At 47.8% G+C, this 18178-nt stretch overlaps 1 protein-coding gene across 2 annotated transcripts in view; it reads right to left on the bottom strand.

The window, feature by feature from the left end:
• GCK (glucokinase) overlaps window positions 1-18178 on the bottom strand; it is a 150679-nt gene that overhangs the window by 27566 nt on the left and 104935 nt on the right. For both annotated transcript variants that reach the window (XM_029604194.1, XM_029604195.1), the window contains one exon: window positions 2170-2332. In XM_029604194.1, the coding sequence (XP_029460054.1) occupies window positions 2170-2332 (163 nt within the window). The remainder of the gene's footprint in view (window positions 1-2169; window positions 2333-18178) is intronic.

Raw genomic sequence — 18178 nt, 5'->3', positions numbered from 1 at the left:
GGGAGAGGGGAGTGATTAGGAGCTCCGAGGAATTTCTGTACAGACACAGACACAAATAAACACTCACAAACAGCCAAAGATGCACAGAGCGATAGCTAATAGAGGGAGAGGGATATTCTCTGTAGCATGAATGCCAGCCCAGGCTGTCGTTAACAAGTTTTCTGTTACTTTTTTGCTGTGCTCTCAGATTCTGGATCCACATTTTGCAAGGCCCATTAACGGAGCAGGAGAATGTCATCTCAGAGGAGAGGGGAGTAAGGGAGACAGGGTGCCGTCAGTTTGTTAGTAAAAATGTCATGAGCGCCCGGGCCTGTATCTCCGGTGCTCTGGGCTCAGGCTGTCCGAGGCTGCATGATCCGAGAGCGGGGTCGATGTCTCAGTGCATGAAGGGATGAATCTCAACTGTGCACGAAAAGGCGACAGTGAAACGTGTGTTCGTGAACAAGTTACAGTGTAAGTGAAAATCTGGCAGACTTTCCGTAAAGAACATTTTCATGAACTGGCAACCCTGAGGGGGAGGAAACACGTGGCCGTTCACCTGCTTAAGTAAATATCAATACCGCAAGAGAGAGAGAGAGAAAGAGAGACATCTCATGTCACCATTGGCTTTCCTGAAGTGACTATTGCAAACATTGTGACCCTCTCCTGCCCCCATCCCAACTCAGCTAGTGCCATCCCTCACCTCCCCTAGCCCCTCTGCCATGCCCACTCCCGCAAATCAGACTTACCGCTAACAGCAACCAGTTCTCATACAACTAGTGGAGGGTTTGATTTGATGTACCCCCCACAGAGATGCAAAACACTAAAACCACTGCATCAGCAAAACAGAGAACCCTCCGACACACCCGAGGGCATCATTGTAGGGTGAAAAACTGAGGTCGGCAGCTGGGCCTCAATGGACTTCTTTCTCATACAGGGCCACAGTTCAAGGTCAGAGCGGATCCCCTGCGAGCTTTCTCACCACACTGTCCCAAAAAGCACAGCACCAGCAGCACAAGCTTACCGGGTCCTCACGCACACGCACGCACACGTATGCATCCTCACCACAGAACGGGTACCGCACGGCCAGTAGCGGTGGATGCTTCCCATGCACAGGGCTGGTTCTTCCACCGGGCAAACTAGGTGGTCACCTAGGGCACCTAAATGTTTTGGTTTTTTTTAGGCGTGGGGGTGGCAAAAAAACCTGGAAAGCACCAGGCGCTGCCTACCCTACTTTTAAGGCACGGTTCCACGAGAAAATGGATGCTGGGCAGATGTGGGGGGCGGAGATAGAAAGCTAGCTGGGCAGATGTGGGGAGTTGCGGAGAGAAGATGCTGGGCAGGTGAGGGTGGGGTGAAGAGCGAGAAAGCATTCTGGAGGAGGAGGAGGCTGGGCACTAGAAAGGGGGCAAAGGCAGTGGGGGTGATGCTGGTGTGCTGAGCAGGGGGGGTGGTGAATGGAAGAAAGAGGAGGGTGCTGGAGGGGAGAGAGGAAGAAGAGGTGCTGCACAGGGGAATAGAAACAGGGCCAGCGCTTCCATTAGGTAAACTAGATGGTCGCTTAGAGCGGCAACATTTTGAGAGCGGCAAACTTCTGCCAGCACGAGGTCCAGAGAGGAGCTGGGCCAGAGCCAGTACTGCCGGAGCCGCTGCTGCCAGTAGGAGAGAGAGAGAGGGCTGTTCTGCAGCTGCCACCAATAGGTATTGCTGGCGGGGAGGGAGGTGCAGGACAGAAGGCTCGCTGAGAGTGCCAAATAATCCAGCGCTGGCCCTGGATAGAAAAAAAAAAAAGGATTCTGGGCACTATGGATAGGGGCAAAGGGAAGGGGGGGTCCAGGATTTGGCACAGGGTGAGAGGTGGACGCCGAGCAGGGCAAGAGATGGGGCATGTTGTGCCGAGGCTGCCACCGCCAGACAGATGCGCAAAGGAGATGGCACAAGACTCGACGGTTCGCCTAGGGTTGCCTAATACCCTTGCACTGGCCCCGCCCACGCACCCACACATGGCTACACCTTGCCTCGCCACGGAACAGACAGAGGTGGGCAGCAGCAGCGCTAAGCGGGGCACGGTTTTTAGGTTACTACAGGCATAATGCTGGTGTACTGCGTCCAAAAGCGGCTCCCAGAATCGCATACAAACACTTTTATGCAATGCTAACCAGTATTTCCCCCGGGCCATTGCGTTTGTACCTGAGCCATCAGGAGTGGAGCGGACGTAGGTGGGTAACATTTTCACACTGGCTTCCTCGTTGGTCTCCAGCCGCAGCCCTCGCTCCATCTCCTTCTGCATGCGGCGCATGACTTTGCGCATGTCCTCCTCCTTCAGCTGGAACTCTGAGAGGATCTGATCCACCTGGGGAAAAGGGACATGGTAAGTGGACGGACGCCCCCCTCTCCCGTACGATGGGCCAAGTCGTGTGAGAAGAGGAACATGGCCGGGCCGCTCTGTGGAGGGGCCCGGCTGTGACTCCCAGCTCATCGAGTTCCCCAGGCCTGGGGGATGATGCAGAAATAGCAGCTACAGCTGCAAGGGGAGGGGAATCACAGTCATCATGCAAGGGTGATGCTTAGCAACTGGAATTAGGTCCCATGATTGCAAGGTCCTGGAAGGGCAAGGACCGTCGCTGCAATGATTGGACTTAACATAAGCTGGGAGGGGGATATCAAACAGAGGAAGAATCCCTGGGTGGGTGACTGATGCTGGATCCAGGTTCAAAAGAAAAGAAAAGGAAAAACCACAGCAAAAAATGGGACCCCCCCCCCCCCCCAACTCAGGAAGGGACATTGTGATTTGACTTTTTATACCTGGAAAGAGTTATATAAAAGGACCATGTCTGCTCTTCAATCTGTCTGGCATAACTCCTCATAAAAGGGATGGAAATTCATCACATTTGGTATGCGGGAAGAAAATGGGCATATCTTGAGTTCAAAACCCAGAAACATCGGATCAGTAGTTTCAGAAAAACTGAAAAATCCCCATTGCTTTCCATGAGAAACTGTTAGAAGTTGTTTGAACTGTTCGAATGTCAACCAGCACCCTTCCGGCACTTTGCCACAGAGCAACACAAGCAGAGAGAGAGAGTGACAGACAGGGAAAATAACTGAAACAGCTGATGAAATATATATACACTCCCACCCCCTCCCTACACACTATCACACACACACACACAATGCCACCCACCCAAACACACACTCCCGAGCACATACAAACACTCATACTCCCACACAAACCCCACACGCTCAAACACCCCTCCACAAACACATACCACATCCGACACATTTCTACACTCCTCACACACACACACATATATATATACCTGCTTCCAGCACATCCCCATGCGTACACCCCATCCCTACAAAGACAGGGAAAATAAATGATGCGGCTTCTTAATTCATCTCCCACATACCCTCATATATACATACACACACACACACACACACACATACACACACACCCAACCAACCACACCCTCTCAACTACACACACACACACACACACAGCCATACCTCCAAAACATCCACACCCATTACTTCCTTTACACACGCAACCCTGCCACACATTACCCCCAGTAACAGAACCTCCCCCACAAAACCTCCCCACACATACCCCCCAACATCTACACACACTCATTTGCATCCCCTCCTTCGTGCACATATGCACTCATACCCTTCAGACACTCCCATGCATGCAATCCATCTTCACCAGTGTTTTCCAACCTTTTCAAGCCCCAGGCTCACCTACACTAATAAAAATGTTGTAATGGTTCACCAGCCTCCGTAGAGCAGGCAATGCGGACATGGAGAGGAGAGCTAGGGAAGCACTGAAAGACTCACCAGCCTCTTCCAATGTTTAAAACAAAGGGGAAGAGGGGGTGGAGACACACATGAACCCATCACAATGGCCCAGTTCCCAGAAGAAAGGTGGTATAGGAGCTGACTTGCAGGCCGATACAGTTCAGTGCGCTCCGATGGAGCGCACTGTTAGCCTGCTCTTGGACACGTGTTTTCCCTTACCCCTTATTCAGTAAGGGGAGGAAAACGCGCGTCCAAGCACCTAATAGGGCCCTCAACATGCAAATGCATGTTGAGGGCCCTATTAGGTATGCGCGCGGGATACAGAAAGTAAAATGTGCAGCCAAGCCGCACATTTTACTTTCAGAAATTAGCGCCGACCCAAAGGTGGGCGCTAATTTCTTCCGGTGCCGGGACAGTGCACAGAAAAGCAGTAAAAACTGCTTTTCTGTGCACCCTCCGACTTAATATCATAGCGATATTAAGTCGGAGGTCCCGAAAAGTAAAAAAAGTAAAAAAAAATAAATTTTGAATTCGGCCCGCGGCTGTCGGGCCGAAAACCGGACGCTCAATTTTGCCAGCGTCCGTTTTCCGAGCCCGTGGCTGTCAGCGGGCTCGAGAACTGACGCTGGCAAAATTGAGCGTCGGCTGTCAAACCTGCTGACAGCCGCCGCTCCTGTCAAAAAGGAGGCGCTAGGGACGCGCTAGTGTCCCTAGCGCCTCCTTTTACCCGGATCTACCGCGTCACCTAATTTAAATAGAGAAAATAGGGTGTTCGTCCGCTCTCTCGCGGACTTTACTGTATCGGCCCATTGGTTAGTCACATGTGGCTATCACAGCTCTTCCACCCCCAGCACTTAGAATGAGTCACATCCAGTGCTCAGTGCATATGCTCCCCATCTCATTCAGCCTGGGGATAGGACAGAGGATGGAAGGATTCAAAGGAGGAAGTTCAGAAAGGAGAAGACGAGGAGGTGCAGTGTGCAAGGTGTGTGCCGCACGAAGCAAGGCCCAGATATCCATGCCTTGCCTGCTGCCCATTAATTACCACATTCCAGATCTCATTCCGTAGCCAGGAAGAGGCATGCGTGGTTACGCATGTTCTCAAAAAGCGGCTCCTGCGTGTTTAACAGCCACTGCTGGCGATTCTTACTGCAGTGAGATGCTGACAGTAGAGCCCAGGTGCCGGTCTGGATCTGAGCAGCAGGCAGTGGCAACTTTTTTCCTGGCACCCCTGATCAGGTCTGAAGGCAAATTGGTTGGGAATCACTGTCTTAAAAAACCTATAGGGTGTCAAAAGCTCATGTAGAACAATCCTGGATAATTCTTACATTGGTGCAATAAAAAGTATCAAACCCTGCAAAAGGCCCAGTGTATTTCCCACAGATATATATCCAACCATCCAACAGAAATAGCACCTTCTAGTCCTACAGTATCACTGTGGTGATAACCTTGAGGACTGTACTGAGCCAGGATTCTGTAAAGACACTGTTTACTTTAAATCCCGCCAGTGCCTCTGCCCTTACAGCCAAGGTCATTGGACCCTAGTGATACACAAACTCTGCTGGCTAAGGAAAAGAATCTTGCTTCATTCTGGCTGAGCTCCATCCTAAACAAACCCTCCAACCTCCAGGCTGGATTTTGTAAGACCCCCTCACCCCCCATGCAATGTAGCAACACTACAGGAGCTGAACCCTTTCTGCTCATTCGAATCCACATTGCATTCCTTTTTCAAGGAGCCGCTGAAACAGGTGAGACTGTGACAACCTGTAGAGCTGAGGACCAGGACTCTGGAAAAGCACAGGGCAATAACTGACTACCTTGACACGAACAACATTTTTCACCCCTCTCAATTTGGATTCAGGAAAAACTTAAGCACAGAATCTCTCCTGTTCTCACTAAATGTCACAGTGATCAGAGGATTTGACAAAGGACAAAGCTACCTATTAATCCTCCTGGATCTATCAGCTGCTTTTGACACAGTCAACCATTCCATCATAATCAACAGACTATCTGAAATAGGAATCATGGGTAACACATTAAAATGGTTCTCCTCCTACCTATCACATAGAAATTTCCAAGTAATTACAACAACAACTTCTCGAATAAAGTAAACCTCAACACAGGAGTTCCACAAGGATCCGCTCTATCAGCTACACTCTTCAACATATACCTTCTTCCTGTCATATACTAGAACGCTTTGGTCTGACCCACTTCCTATACGCTGACGATATACAAATACTAGTCCCTATACAGAATACTCTGGAAGATACATACGATAGAACAGCTATCTATCTCTCGGAAATCAAAAAGCAACTAAATGACTTGAAACTTGTAATAAACATCGATAAAACTGAATTAATCATCCTAGACAAAAAAATCAACACCGCCCTCATGAAGCCGCTCAAAACAGAAAACCCAAAAACAGTAATCTCACCTGTCACCCATACGCAAAATCTAGGAATCACCATTGACAAAGAACTATCATTCAAAACCCATATAACCAACAAGATAAAGGAAGGATATAACAAACTACTGACACTCAGACGTCAAACCATTCCTTACACAAGATGATTTCAGAACAGTCCTGCAACTACTCATCTTCTCCAACCTAGACTACTGCAACGCCCTACTCCTTGGACTACCTTTCGCTACCATCCGTCCTCTCCAAATCCTACAGAATACAGCTGCTAGGATTCTGACTGGATCAAAAAAATATGAACACATCACACCAACACTCATCTCATTACACTGGCTCCCAATAAAATACCGAATAGAATACAAAGTACTTACAACCCTGCATAAAATAATCATAGGACAACAAAACAATTGGCTAAGCAAATCCATCGAAATACACACTCCAAAACGGAACCTTCGCTCAATGAATAAAGGCCTCCTCAAATTCCCTCACGCAAGAACCACTCGACTGAACACAGCACGTGAGAGAGCCATATCCATCGCCAGCCCCACACTATGGAAGTCAATACCAATTGGTATAAGAACTCAACCAAGCAACAAAATGTTCAAAAAAGACCTGAAAACCTGGCTGTTTACCAGAGGCTACTCAGATTCACTCAATCAACCAGCCCACCAAGTACACACACAACCCAACAAGAAAAATGCTACATCCCTAGATCTACCGAAGAACGCTTAACAATGGATTACCCAACTGACCTCATATAGTATATATTACTTCATCAGAAAGACACTTTGAATTGTCATACCCCCTGCTGTTACAGATCCAAATGTATAATATCTCGCCCAACCTATACACCTTCCCCTCTCCCTCACTTATTAACCCAAGCCTATATGTAACAACAGTATATATGTAATTTATTTTTTTATTTATTTATTTAACTTTTTTATATACCAACATTCAAGACGGTGGTCCCATCATGCTGGTTCACAAGAAACAGGGGTGTAATTATAATAAACTTTACCATTTAAACAATAGTGCAGATGATTATCTTATTATGTAATATCTTTGCTGTATGTAAGATCTTTACTGTATATAATGTATATATATGTAACAGTATGTATGTAATATCTTTGCTGTATGTAAGATCTCTACTGTATATAATGACCCTTATAATTAATAACTATTATATGTAATCAACTTATATTACATGATTAGATGCTGTGATGATGTTTGTACAACCTGCTCCATGATTCTGTAAACCGTTCTGATGGCGAATCCGAATGACGGTATACAAAACACGATAAATAAATAAATAAATAAACTGCAAAATCTGCAATATTCTGGCTTTGTGAGCTATATACATGGCGGCAGCTATGAACTCCTCCAGCCTGCCACGCCACATCCTGATGCAGGGCTCTTCTTCAGCCTGCCATCTGCCTCCTGGCGCAGAGACCACAGCCAGTCATGCATGTGGCAGGATGACGCCAGCACATGCAACAGCCAATGACTTCCTTGGGGCACGCCAGATGCCTCAACAACAGTTCCAGCTCCATCAGTGTAGTGTATGTTGCTTCTTCATTCCAGCCTTGTCTTCAGTTCTTCTACCTTCGAAACGCCTGACTGCTGCCTGTCTCTGACCATCGCCTGCACTTCGGAGATGCCTGACCGCTGCCTGCCTATGACCCTAATCATCCTCGAACCACTTTTTCTGTCAACAGTGGAGATTCCATCTAAATCCTGCCAGCTCTGGCACCCAAAGGCTCAACCCAAGGGGAAAGGGCTGGTATAGGCAAAGGCACTGACTAGTCTCTGCTTCACCCAGGTCCACCTGCTGACGGTGGGAACCTACAGGATTGGCTCCTCCCTGCAGGTAGAGTCAATCCTGCCGCAGTCCAAGGGTCCACAGATGCAACAGGCTGCTGAGGCCATGGACTCGGAGGACTTGACTTCACTACAGGCTATCTCTGGCATAGCTCGCAAGCTACAGGAATAACAGGCTGCCTTGGAACTCCTGGCCAAAGCCATAGACCATCTTGCAATGTGACCGCACTACCTCTGCCTGTAGTAGTGCCACCACCACCTCCTGCATTCAGTCAACCTGTACCTCAACTGCCGGCACCACCCTGGAATGTGGGGCATTCCATGAAATGTCGGGTTTTTCTTAACCAGTGCAGAATGCATTTCCAGTTGCAGGTTCCTTTGTTTCCCGACAACCAAACTAAGATCACGTTTTTTATTGCATCAGGCAAGTTTGTGTCTTTTATGTTAGCTGAAGCGTTTAATATGTTTTATGTTTTTATTGTTTAATTTATGTTTTATTTATGTTTTTATTTGTAAATTTATTTGTAAATTTGTAAATTTTTATTATGTATGCATTATTTGTAAATCGCTTAGGCTTTTTTGTGTTAAACGATTAATAAATTTTAATAAATGCAAATACAAATACATGTATATTCTCTCACTGCTAGAAGGAGCAGCGCTGGCCTGAGCCTCCCTTCTCTGGGAATAAGGGGACCCTGTCCTGCTCGATCTTCAGCAGTTTACAGAACAATTCTGCTCTACCTTTGAGGCACCTTCAATGGCCTCGGACCTACTCCAACTTTGCCAGGACTCCAAAACAGTGGCAGAGTATTCCAATGGCATATAGAACCTTGGTTTTCAAACTGAACTGGCAGAGGAACAGCTTGATCAACATCTTCTTGGAAGGCCTTTCCAAGAAAATTAAAGACAAGCTCATCGCCCTTGAGTTTCTCCCCCCCCCCCCCCCCCCCCCCGTCATTGGAAGCCCTCATTGAACTTACAGGCAAGATAGTTCGACGCCTGCAGGACAGAACCTGAGAGTCAAGCCAGGCATGCAAAAGTTCCACCTGGCTGTCGTCCTTCCAATCTCAAGTTTTGCCTACTCTCACCACACCCGCGACTTCTCCAGCAACAGAAGAACCAATATAGTTGGGTTGCTAATGCTTGGCTTTTGAAGAGAAGCTCTGATGCAGGCAATAAGGCCTATACTTCTACAGCATGACCCGGGGACATCTCTTGGCCCTGTGCCCTGAGAGAATGTGGAACCTACAGCACCCAGGGTCTCGTAGGCAGATGACCCTAGGTCTCACTGCACCAACTCCTCAGCTCCTTCTGTCAGTCATTCTAGAACTGGGTCCCACACCTTTTTCCACCCGAGCCTTTGTGGACTCAGGCTCCAGAGGGAATTTTATTCTGCAAGATCTTGTCACCCAATTCCAAATACCCACTGTCCAGATAACACTATGCTGGTACTTTCCTCTGTCTATGGAGACCCCCCCTTCCAGGACAGGTGACCTGCTCCAGCTTGCCTATCATCTTACACATTGGCTCCTCGCACACAGACACGATCAGCTTTCACATCATTCCCAGAGCTGTGAACCCTGTCATATTAGGCCTGCCGTGGCTCTGACAACATCAGACACAGTTTGATTGGTCCACGTTGGAACTTGTCCACTGGGATCCTAGATGTACAGGATCCTGTATGGTCCCTGAAGTGTCATCTCACTCAGTGATCATGGCTTCTGCCCTTCTGGGGCCTTCACTTCCCTATACAGAATATGGGCAAGTTCAAACCACCCCGTGGTGCCTCCTTGAACATTTTCAGGAATAACTAAGATCACTGTTGCAAAGAGAGAAAAATTTCAAGGAACAGCTGGATAATGAGATCTGAATGGAAGAGTCTGAAGAAACAAAGTAACCTTACTAAGAAAAGGCTTGAGTCAAATCAATGGCAAAAATGAAGAAATACGAATCTTGCATAATAGACTTCAGAAGAAAAATAAAAGAAAGAGAGAGAGGGAAAGGAACCTTGCAGTTCTATCTAGCTAAGAATCCAGTAGTGCGGTAGATGCCTCTACCCCTCAGGTAGGGGTTGTCCTCTACCAACACAGTCCAAAAGGGACCCAAACCCTCATAACAGCTATGTAAAGACCTCCACCAGTTCATCCACTCTTCAGCTGGTTTATGAAAAACAACCTCTGCCTCCGTCACCACCACACCTGATAGCTCCTCTGCTTGTGACTTTACCCTCATCCCAGGAATTGCATGAACTATGGGAACAAACCAATTGTTTGGCTGTGAGAGCTGCTGCCTGAGCCAGGAGAATCGCAGATGACCAAAGGAGGCCAGTATCTCAGTTTAATGTATGTGTGAAGGATTTTCACCACCGGTACCCCAACAACCCAAGGCCTCAGGAGGGGGGGGCTTAAGAGGGGGATACTGTTTCGACTGGCAATCCTCGGGCTCCTCCAATTGACCACTGCTCTCACCTCCAGCTCTGGGCCTTCCATGCCACGTCTCAACGAGGGGAAGCTCCTCCAGCCTGCCAGGTCACATCCCAACACGGGGCACTTCTCCAGCCTGCCATACCATCTCTTGGCGCAGGGGCTGCCACCAATCATGCATGCAGCAGGATGCCATCAGCACACACACCCATCGACAACTTCCTTAGGGTGTGTGCACGCCGATGCTGCAGGATTTAAAGGGCACATGGTGGGAAACCCCCCACAGTGCCCTTAGATGACATCATCTAGCCTGTACTATAAAAGGGTAGCCTGTATGTCTGTCCAATGCCTCAGCAACTGGTCCAGCTATGTCAGTATAGTGTGTGTGTTACTTCTTCGATCCAGCCTTGTCTTCAATTCTTCATTCCGGCCTTGTCTTCCGTTCTTTGCCCAGCTTGTCCTCTGTCTTCGTTCCAGCCTGTTCTTCTCCCTGCCTGTCCATCCTGCCTATCTGTTCCTCTCTCCTCCCTCAGACGGATCTCTGCCTCTGACCATTACCTATTACTTGAATATGCCTGACCACCACCTGCCTCAGACTATTGCCTGTACCTCGGATATGCCTGACTGCCACCTGCCTCTGACCATCGCGTGTACCTTGGAGATGCCTGACTGCTGCCTGCCTATGACCCTATTCATCCATAGGCCACCTTTTCTGTCAACAGCAGAAATCCCACCTAAGTCCTGCTGGCCACGGCACCCAAAGGCTCAACACGAGGGGAACGAGGGCTGGTATAGGCGAAGGCCCTGACTAGTCTCTGATTCACCCGTGTCTGCCTGCCGATGGTGGGAACCTACAGGGCTCCTCCCTGCAGGTAGAGCCAATCTCGCCTCGGTACAAGGGTAAATAGACACATCAAAAAATGTTGCACAATTTTCTGAAGTCTCCATTGATAGCTCACTGAGCATTACTGCCCTTGATTCTTCATGGACGTGGGATTGTGCCACTCCAGCTGGTAAACCTATAACTGAGGAGCCTTAGAGGATGCTCAAGCTGAACAGAGGAAGGCGTTCAAGGATGAATACTCACTGCCAGCCCTGATTTTCAGCATATCCACAATGAGCTTTTATTGCATCTGACTGACTGCATATAATTGGCCTAGACTCAGGGGTAGTAACAATAGGAAGTATTTCTTCATGGAAAGGGTAGTAAATGCATGGAATGACCTCCTAATGGAGGTGAGAGAGGGACAAAGAGAAGTAAATAGTAACAAAAGTCAAGAAAGCCTGGGATAAATACAGAGGAAAGATATCTAGTTGTGAAGTGAAGGGAAAGCCAGTGATCTGTTGATATGTTATGTTCTCATTACTTCATATTGTCTGTAAAGCCTGTTGCTATTTACTGTTTATAATGATATATGATATGTGTCACTGTATTTCATATTGTCTGTAAAGCCTGTTGCTAATTTACTGTTTATTGTGAACCGAGGTGATGCTATTAACGTGCCGCGGTTTATAAAAAACCACTAAATAAATAAATAAATAAATAAATCAATTGGGGTCTGCGGCATTGCACCAAGAATTAAATTGGACGGACTAGATAGAAACATGACTGCAGAAAAAGACTGTATGGCCTCTCTCTGCCTATCTGTCCAATTAATTTAGCTTTATAATTCTCACTCTCCCAGAGTTCCCCTGTGTTTATCCCATACTGTTGGGTTCGTGAACCACCGGGAGTAAAGAGGTATGAACTGGCAATAGAAATTAGTGAAGCCCAGGAAGCGTTGTAAGGCCTTGAACCCTACCAGCTGCGGCCAGTTCCGAATGGCTGCCACTTTATCAGAGTCCATATGGAAGCCCGTGGATGAGACTATATATCCGAGGAACAGCAAGGATTCCTGCTCGAACTGGCACTTCTCTAACTTGGCAAAGAGATGATTGACCCGAAGTTTCTGTAGTACTTGCCGCACTTGTACACGGTGCATGGACAAATCCTTAGAATACACCAACACATCATCGAGGTACACTATGACCGAGGTATGCAACATATCCCTCAAGACCTCATTCATGAGGTTTTGAAAGACCGCAGGGGCGTTGCATAAGCCAAAGGGCATGACCAAATATTCGTAGTACCCATCTCTAGTATTGAAGGCAGTCTTCCATTCGTCGCCGGGTCGTATCCGTACCAAATTGTAGGCACCCCAGAGGTCCAGCTTGGTAAAGACCTTCGCTCCTTGCAGCTGGTCTAGTAACTCTGGAATCAGAGGCAAAGGGTACCTGTCCCGTCGCGTGATGGCGTTGAGGCTGTGGTAATCGATGCAGGGTTGGAGTCACCCATCCTTCTTGGCCACAAAGAAGAACCCGGCCCCGGCGGGGGAGTTAGAGGGCCGAATGAAACCTCTGTCCAAATTCTCCTGAATATACGAAGATATGGCCCGAGTTTCCGGACGCAACAAGGGGTAAACCCGTCCTCTGGGAGGCGTAGTGCCCGGGACCAGGTTAATGGCACAGTCAAAGGGCCGGTGTTCTGGGAGAAGTTCAGCTTTCTCCTTAGAGAAGATATCTTCAAAGTCTTGGTACTGTGGCGGGAGTGCCATGGGTGTGGTCAAGAGAGGCACACTGGGATGAGGAATATTCGTCAGGCAGGAGTCAAAACAAGACGGGCCCCAAGATGCAATCTGAAGAGTATCCCATTCTATGACTGGGGAATGTTTCTGTAGCCAGGGTAAGCCCAAGATGATGGGATGCATGGATTTCTCCAGTATAAGGAAGGAGATCTCTTCCACGTGCAGGAGGCCGGTGCGAAGGACCAAGGGCTTGGTGCAGGTAGTAATGCTCCCCGGAAGGAGAGTACTGTGAATTGAAGATACCCGGATAGGAGGAATTCAGGGTTGGACCCCAATCTGCAACTGCTGGACGAGGTCTGCGAGGTCGAACAAAGCCAGCGAATCAAATGTACCCCCAGGGTAGACAAGGGTAACCGGTGCAGTACATGAGGAGGTGGAACATGTATTGCCTAGGGTCAGCTCCCCAATGATCCCTAGGTTCTGGCATTTCCCAGCCGCTCACCACATCGGGCTAGGACGTGCCCCTGCAATATAGGCACAGATCTTGAGCGCGGCGCCGTCTTCTCTCTTCCTGCGAGATTGGACCTCGACCCAACTGCATAGGCTCTATGTCTTGGTCTCTGGGAGAGGCAGAGGAGGAGGGTACCAGTCAGGGAAATGTAGACCCAGAGTTACTGGGCTTACGACCGGACCTCCCTTCCCGAAAACGGTGTTGGATTCGGCGGTCCACCCGTCTAGCCAGATCAATCAGGCTGTTCAAGTCATCCGGGATGTCCCTCGCCACTAGCTCGTCTTGGAGTCTTGAAGAGATACCTTCCAAGAATATGCCATGGAGGTTGTCGTCCCTCCAGTCTAGCTTGGCTGCCAGGGTACAGAATTCCACCACATACTCGGCAAAGGACCGATTGCCTTGCGTAGCTAAAGTAACTCAGAGGCGGCAGTGGGTCTGCGAGAAGGCTCGTTGAAGATATGTCAAAAGGCCGAGACAAACTGTTCCAGATTCCCTAGAAGGGGATCTTTATGCTCCCATAGCGGAGAGGCCCAGGCCAGGGGCTTCCCGTCCAACAAAGAAATAATATAACTGGTCTTAATCTGATCCGTAGAAAACTGGGAAGGCAGTAGATTGAATCGAATAAAACACTGATTGAGGAATCTGCTGCAGTACTTTGCTTCCCCCGAGTACCGTGAGGGTGCCGGCAGCTGTATGGGCATTGCTGGTCCAGGATCGGCTGCGGCAATTGGCGCAGGAGGTATGAGTGCAGGTGTTCCATCAATACGATTGGCCAGTCTGTCTACAGTCACTATCAGAGCATCAAGGCAGACTTACTGTTGCTACAAACGTTGGGCAATTCCAGGGATGGCCTTTAAGCCCGCCACATCCGTGGACCCTTGAGCTGGCTGGGACAGCTGATGACACACCGTGAGAAGGCCCACAATGGAAGTAGAAGCCGGGAGGCGGCACAGGACAGAAGACCGGAGGGATCTTCACCACTGGAAGCCCGAGGTCCCCCCCAGGAGGAGCCCGTGAGGACCCGAGCCGCTTGGACTTATGTGCGGTCTCCTGTGGGTCGGTGTCTGAAGAGGAGTTCCAGAGGATAGAAAAGAGTAGAGCTGAAGCCAGGAGGCCAACTGGAACTTCACCACTGGAAGCTTGCGGTCCCCCCGAGAGGAGCTCGTGAGGACCCGAGCCACTTGGACTTAGGAGAGGCCTCCTGGATAAAAGCCGGAGTCAAGAACCAGTGGACGAAAGCCAGAATCAGAAGCCAGTGGACGGGCCGAAGTCAAAAGCCAGTGGACGGAAGCTGAAGTCAGAAGCCAGTAATCAGAAGCCGAGGTCAGAAGCCAGAAGTTGGAAGCAGCAACTAGTAACTCTCAACAAAGAGTGAACCTCGTTGCAAGGCCAGGAGTGGAGTTGGTACAGGGTTTAAATACCCTGGAAGCGTCTGCCATCACTCCTGGGAGGTGCTGTGTATTTTCCGTGCTGGCCCCTTTAAGATTCGGGTCCCCGCGCACATGCGCGCCTAGGGGCAGGGCCAGCCCAGACGTTGGCGGCGTCTCCCTCACAGAGGGAATGCCGCGAAGAAACTTTACTGACCTGACTAGGCACAGGAACGCCGTGGCAGCCACCAGACGTCCCAGGGTAGGTGAAGGGGCGGCCTGCGGACCTCCGTGGGTTGGGCCCATAACACATGCTTTCTTGAATTCAGATATTGTTTTTGTCGCCATTATTTCCACTGGGAAGCTATCCCTTGCATCCATCATCCTCTCAATAAAAAAAACATTTCCTTAGAATACTCCTGAATCTACCCCTTTTCACCCTCATCCATTGACCCCCTCATTCTAGATCCTTCTTTCTCTTGAAATGGGTTCAACTCCTATGCATGGAAACTTTTGAGGTATTTAAATGTCTCTATCATATCTCCCTTATCTCGCCTGTCCTTTAAGGTGCACATGTTTGGATATTTAGGTTTGTCCCCATATGTTTTAGAACAAAGACTTCTGTACATTGAAGAAGCCATCCTCTGGACCAACTCCAACTGGTATATATATTCTTTTTAAAGTATAGTCTTCAGAACCGTACACAGCATTCCAAAAAGTCTCACCAGGGATTTATACAAGGGTGATATCACCTCCATCTTTCTGCTGACCATTCCTCTCCCAACGCAGTCAAGCATCTTTCTGGCTTTTGTTGTCACTTTATCCAACTGTTTGGCCACCTTAAGATCATCAGATATAATCATTTCCAGATCCCGATCTTCTTTCATGCTTAGAAATATTTCACCCCAAATACTGTTCTTCCTGCTTGGGTTTTTGCAGCCTAAATGCACAACTCTGCATTTTTTAGCATTAAATCTTAGCTACCAGATCCTAGATCATTCCTCGAGCTTTGCTACATCACACCTCATATTTTCCACCTTCCTGGCTGTCTGTCCTGTTGCAAATTTTGGTATGATTGGCAAAAAGACAAAGCTTTCCCGACAATCCTTCTGCAATGTCATTCACAAAAATGTTGAAAAAAACAATCTAAGGTACACAACTAGTAATACCTCCCTCCTTGGTGTGAACACAACTACCCTTTGTCTCCTTCCACTCAACCAGTTTCTAACCAGTCAGTCGCTCTAGGGTCTATACCAAGGATGCTCAATTTATTTATAAGTTGCCTATGTGGAACCATGTTAAAAGCCTTACTGAAATCCAAGTACACTACATCTAGCTCTCTCCCCTGATCCAATTCCCTGGTCACCCAATCAAACTCATCATATTTGTCTGACAAGTTCTACCTCTGGTAAAGCCATGCTGCCTCAGATCTTGAAATCCATTGGATTTCAGGTACTGCACTATCCTCTCTCTTAGCATTGATTCCATTAATTTGCTCACCACAAAGGTCAGACTAACCGGTCAGTAATTCCCAGCTTCCTCCTTAATTCCATTTTTATGAATAAGAGCCGCATCTGCCTGTCTCCAGTCCTCTGAAACTACTCCCAGCTCTGAAGAGTAGTCCTACTCCTGGCCCTTCCACAGTGGACACTGAACAGAAATATTTGTTAAGCAACTTTGCCTCTTCATATTTTTCCACTTCAACTCTGAGTCTCACAATGCCACTTTTGCACTTCCTTCTATCACTAACATATCTAAAAAGGTCTTGTCCCCTCGTTTTACTGTATTTGCTATTTTTTTCTTCTATTTCAATGTTTGCATTCCTGACTACTTTCTCAGCTTCTCTTAACTTTTCCAGATATTGTTGCCTATCTTCCTCTTTTTGCGATCTATTGCAGTTTATGAACACTAATCTTTTCTCCCTTATCTTGTCAGTGGCCTCTTTTTCCTCTTTCCATTATTTACTTTCCTAATAAAAAGGTTAGTTGTTCTTATAATATCTCCTTTTAGCTTTGGCCACTGTACTTCTGCTTCCCCTAGATTTTCCCAGCCAGCTAATAACGCTTTGAGGTACTCAGTCATTTTAACAAAGTTATTTTTCCTGAAGTCTAGGACTATCATCTTTGAATGAACTTGCATCTCCTGAGCTCTAATACTTAACCTCACCATCCAGTGATCACTGGATCCCACTACAATATCAGACATACCGTCCCTGTTGGTAAGTACTAGGTCCAGTATCACCCCCTTTCATGTGGGCTCTGTTTACAGTTGATAGAACAGTTCCCCCTGCAGACAATCCAGGATCTCTCTGCTTCTAGAACCATGGCTGGGATGTCCCAATCAACATCTGGCAGATTGAAATCCCCTAGCAATAGCACCTCCCCTTTCATAGCACTTTTGTGAATATCCTCCATTAAATCTCTATCCATTTCTTCTGTCTGTGATGGAGGTCTGTATTTTACACCAATATAAAGAGATGTTCCACTCCCTTGTTTCAGATTAACCCACAGCCCTGCAGTTCTGTTGCTTTAATATTATTTTTCATATATAGTGCCATGCCTCCTTCCTTCCTACCTGGTCCTTCCTGATTAGATTGTAGCTTGGTATAACTTTAGCCCAGTCATAGTTTTCCATGACTACGTCTATGTGACAGCCACTTCATCCAAATCAGCTTATTCCATGACTGCCTCTAGATCTGGGACTTTATTTCTGATTCTATGATCATTAGTGTGCATCATTTTACAGATGATGCCCTTTTTTCCCATTTTTATACAAGAATTTAATGTTTTACTTAGCTTAGGGTTTTGTTCACCCATCCCCGATGATCCTAATTTAAAGCCCTCCTCAGTAGGTTTGCTAGTCTGTGTTGGAAGATGCTGTGCGCCTTCTTCGACAGGTGAACCAGTCCTTGAAACAACATCCAATGAGCCAAGAAGCTGAAATGCTCTCTTCCACACCATCTATACAGCCATTCATTCATCTCCTGAATGTGAGCTTTCCTGCCTGGGCCTTTATCCTTGTCTGAGAGGACGGAGGAGAATAGCGCCTGTGCACCTGTTTTACCCGCTCTCCAAGAGCCATGAAGTCACTTTTGATATAGTCTGTGTGGTACCTATCAATATCATTTGTGCCTCATGGGTCTTATCTACTGTCAGATCCTCTCTTTCTATGTCTAGGAAACAGATTAGTCTGCCTATTTACCTTAACCTGAAAACCAGACTGCTTTGTAGCTGTTCAGGACTGGAAGTGAATCCTGCCTTCCCCCACCATAGCTGCTGTCTGCCTTTGAAGGAACTACAGTA

Source organism: Rhinatrema bivittatum, chromosome 5 (assembly GCF_901001135.1).
Source record: "Rhinatrema bivittatum chromosome 5, aRhiBiv1.1, whole genome shotgun sequence".
Lineage (NCBI taxonomy): Eukaryota > Metazoa > Chordata > Amphibia > Gymnophiona > Rhinatrematidae > Rhinatrema > Rhinatrema bivittatum.
This window is presented reverse-complemented; position numbering and strand designations above follow the sequence as displayed.